This window comes from Teleopsis dalmanni, chromosome 1 (genome assembly GCF_002237135.1).
Source record: "Teleopsis dalmanni isolate 2A chromosome 1, ASM223713v2, whole genome shotgun sequence".
Lineage (NCBI taxonomy): Eukaryota > Metazoa > Arthropoda > Insecta > Diptera > Diopsidae > Teleopsis > Teleopsis dalmanni.
The window spans coordinates 73,322,743-73,325,097 of record NC_051846.1 but is presented as its reverse complement, the minus strand read 5'-3'; the positions used below and the strand labels follow the sequence as shown (position 1 = coordinate 73,325,097).

General features: G+C 32.8%; 1 protein-coding gene across 1 annotated transcript in view; it reads left to right on the top strand.

Moving 5' to 3' along the window:
• The window catches only part of LOC119685155 (chitin deacetylase 1-like), a 3,550-nt gene extending 1,770 nt beyond the window's left edge, over positions 1-1,780 (top strand). The window contains exons 2-3 of the mRNA XM_038099370.1: positions 390-539; positions 611-1,780. Of these exons, the coding sequence (XP_037955298.1) occupies positions 390-539; positions 611-1,761 (1,301 nt within the window). The 3' untranslated portion in view covers positions 1,762-1,780. The remainder of the gene's footprint in view (positions 1-389; positions 540-610) is intronic.
• Positions 1,781-2,355: the final 575 nt, after the last annotated feature.

Sequence of the window (2,355 nt, the reverse complement as noted above, 5' to 3'; positions counted from 1 at the left end):
ATCATTTCCTAAAACTTTTTAATATAATCGATTTCGTTTGTATGAGAGAGTGTCAAAAGAACAGTGGATTTTTAAAAGTAATTCGTATGTAAATGTACACTACTCGCTTATTTCTAACATAACAAATAAGCGACTTAATTTGCAATGTTGTCAAATGTGTTAATTGTATTTAACCCAACCATTGTTAATATTACTGCTTTCATACAATAGAAATCGTCTATTTTTACACCTTTTCAACTAATGTTAACTAATATTTCTTAAAGCTCTCTAACTGTAATCTACTACTATTTTGAAATTAAGCACATCGCATAGTTTGCATACCATAATTTCAATTTTTCATATATAAATATATTCTACATATTAACTAATTTATTAATCACAATGTTTAGAACCACGTAAGGTTAAACCTATTTTGAAGACTGATGAGCCCATCTGTCCAGATGGAAAACTCTCCTGTGGAGATGGTGAATGTATTGACAAGGAATTATTCTGTAACGGCAAATCTGACTGCAAAGATGAATCTGATGAAAACGCATGTTGTAAGTATTTCAAAGACAGTATTTTTTCTCTAAGTATAAAAACACTCATAAATTTATTAAATCTTTTACAGCCGTTGATGAGGATCCAAATCGTGCTCCAGAATGTGATCAAACACAGTGTGCTCTGCCAGATTGTTTCTGTTCAGCTGACGGTACTCGTATTCCCGGTGGTATTGAACCACAACAAGTACCACAAATGATAACCATCACATTCAACGGTGCCGTTAATGTAGATAATATTGATCTGTATGAAGATATCTTCAACGGCCAACGTCAAAACCCTAATGGTTGCTCCATTAAGGGTACATTCTTTGTCTCTCACAAATACACCAATTACTCAGCTGTACAAGATTTACACAGACGAGGTCATGAAATTTCCGTTTTCTCACTTACACACAAAGATGATCCCAATTACTGGACAGGTGGTACCTATGATGATTGGTTAGCTGAAATGGCTGGTGCTCGTTTGATTGTTGAACGTTTTGCTAATATTACTGATGGTTCAATTATTGGTATGCGTGCTCCATACTTGCGTGTTGGTGGCAACAAACAATTTGAAATGATGGCTGATCAATTCTTCGTTTATGATGCTTCAATTACTGCTTCATTGGGACGTGTACCAATCTGGCCTTACACACTTTATTTCCGTATGCCACATAAATGCAATGGTAATGCACATAATTGTCCATCTCGTAGTCATCCTGTTTGGGAAATGGTCATGAACGAATTAGATCGTCGTGATGATCCAACATTCGATGAATCATTGCCCGGTTGTCATATGGTAGACTCTTGCTCCAACGTTGCCAGTGGTGAACAATTCGCACGTCTTTTACGTCACAATTTCAATCGTCACTACAATAGTAACCGTGCACCATTGGGTTTACATTTCCATGCTTCTTGGTTGAAATCAAAGAAAGAATATCGCGATGAATTGATTAAATTCATTGAAGAGATGTTGGGACGCAACGATGTATTCTTCGTCACAAACTTGCAAGTTATTCAATGGATGCAAAATCCAACTGAAATCAACACACTACGTGATTTCCAGGAATGGAAAGAAAAATGTGATGTCAAGGGACAACCCTACTGCTCACTTCCAAATGCGTGCCCTCTGACAACAAGAGAATTGCCCGGTGAAACTTTACGTTTATTCACCTGCATGGAGTGTCCAAATAACTATCCATGGATCTTAGATCCAACTGGAGATGGTTTCTCAGTTTAAATTATATTCATAAAAAAAAACAACAATACAATGTAGTAATTTAAACTTAAGCTATGTGAGAATTTTACAAATTCTTCTTTTGTTGTTATAGACTACAATTAAAATTACAACACGTAGTAGTTCCACCGAGAGTCTGATTTCATGAAAAATAATTCAAAATAATTAAAGTTAAATATAAAATTCTAATTTTCAATAATTAAACAAAAGTAATTAAAATGTAAATTTAAATACAGTAACTGTCGAGAATACTCATCTAAGTAAAATTTATCAAGTGTTATAAATATATATATATATTAGTCTCTACTTTTTATACATGAACTGTTTGAACTGTTAAACTCTCTTCTATTTCTTACTGTTTTCTGGACTACACTCCAGTTAAAATTTTAAACTTTTCATTTTTTCAACTTTACTTTCATTTTACTTTTTTCTAACTTTTCTTTCTCTCTCTTCCTATCATTTCTATTATCAACTTTTCTTTATATGTTTTTAAGTTTCCTTTCTACCATCTTCCTTACTTTTTTAATAATTTATTTTCAATTTCCCTATTTCTTTTTAAACTTTTGTATATATATTATATTATTTCCTTTGCTTTTT